We start from the raw sequence: 1,214 nt of genomic DNA on the forward strand, positions 1-1,214 counted from the left end.
AGGACACTGAAACCATGAGGTGACAATGGGTATCTTTCTTGATTTTTGTTTAGATTTTAACTTCTGAGAACATGTTCAATGGTTGACAATCCAAACATGCATTTGGTTTAGGATATTGTTTATTCCACATGTACAATCATTTAAAGTTTCCTCAAATATTAAGTGTAAATAGAAACTGAATTATGTGTGTTTAAAAATATGAATTAGATGGCTGGGCAATTTTTTTTACAAAAATTGGTATTTGCTTTCTACAACACACAGATTAACAGATACTTAAAGATTCCTTTATATACTCTAGCATTAAGACCAAACTTCATAATGGCTTACAATAAAAGTTAAAAACACAAAAAAGTGTAAATATTTTCAAATACACATTAAAAGTAATCACTACAAATCAGTTACTCAGAAAAAAAAATTCCCCAGTGTAAGAATTGCTATCTGTTAATGTTAACCTATAGCTGTAACACGTAATTCACACCGCCTTTTTCCTTCAAATTGTTGGTGCAAAGCATTACATAATCAATAAAAAAGCATTATATATATATATATATATATATACACACAATTCCAATAAGCCATAATGTGCAAATCATCAGTGTGCAGAATTCAAATTACATCAGATTACAAAGTAAAACACACATGAGACGAAGGGTTCTGAAACATGCAAAATAACATCGATTGCAACAAACGGAACCAGCGGCTTAACTACAAATATCACCATGTGTCCATATGCAATTTTCAACATATAAGGTACTAGCGACTGAGGACCCTGAATGCATTCACCGTACATGATTTTGAAATTCAGATGTACTGTGATTCGTAACCTTGTTTAAAGCCAATCAAAGTGACTTGAAAATCAGCTATAGATAACTGAATTAAAAAAAAAAAAAGTTAACTCACTTTGGATGGATGTAACGATTGCTTACTTTTGAACAAAACGAACGGCACAAAGATGTATTGTTCACATTAGAAAAAACACTTCTTCGACGCGTATTGATGACGTATTAGGAGAGGGGCGGGCTGCTGCTCTTAAACTCCGCTCGCTTTACGTAGGAGACAGGATGCAGATTCCACCCCTTTATTAAAACAAGTAGTAACCGTTGCATTACAAAGTGTATCATTTGATTAATACAGCATTATGTAAGTCATCCGTCTTTCCGGTAAATTACACTTTTTTTAAAATATTCAGTTTAGTGCCCAAGGTAATGGAGAAT

The 1,214-nt window shown here is 32.7% G+C and overlaps 1 protein-coding gene across 2 annotated transcripts in view; it reads right to left on the reverse strand.

The window, feature by feature from the left end:
• Positions 1-992, reverse strand: part of phf14 (PHD finger protein 14) — a 249,319-nt gene extending 248,327 nt beyond the window's left edge. For both annotated transcript variants that reach the window (XM_039736617.1, XM_039736616.1), the window contains exon 1: positions 901-992. In XM_039736617.1, the coding sequence (XP_039592551.1) occupies position 901 (1 nt within the window). In that variant the 5' untranslated portion in view covers positions 902-992. The remainder of the gene's footprint in view (positions 1-900) is intronic.
• Between the last annotated feature and the right edge of the window lie 222 nt (positions 993-1,214).

The sequence above is a fragment of the Polypterus senegalus genome, chromosome 15 (assembly GCF_016835505.1).
Source record: "Polypterus senegalus isolate Bchr_013 chromosome 15, ASM1683550v1, whole genome shotgun sequence".
Taxonomy (NCBI): Eukaryota; Metazoa; Chordata; class Cladistia; order Polypteriformes; family Polypteridae; genus Polypterus; species Polypterus senegalus.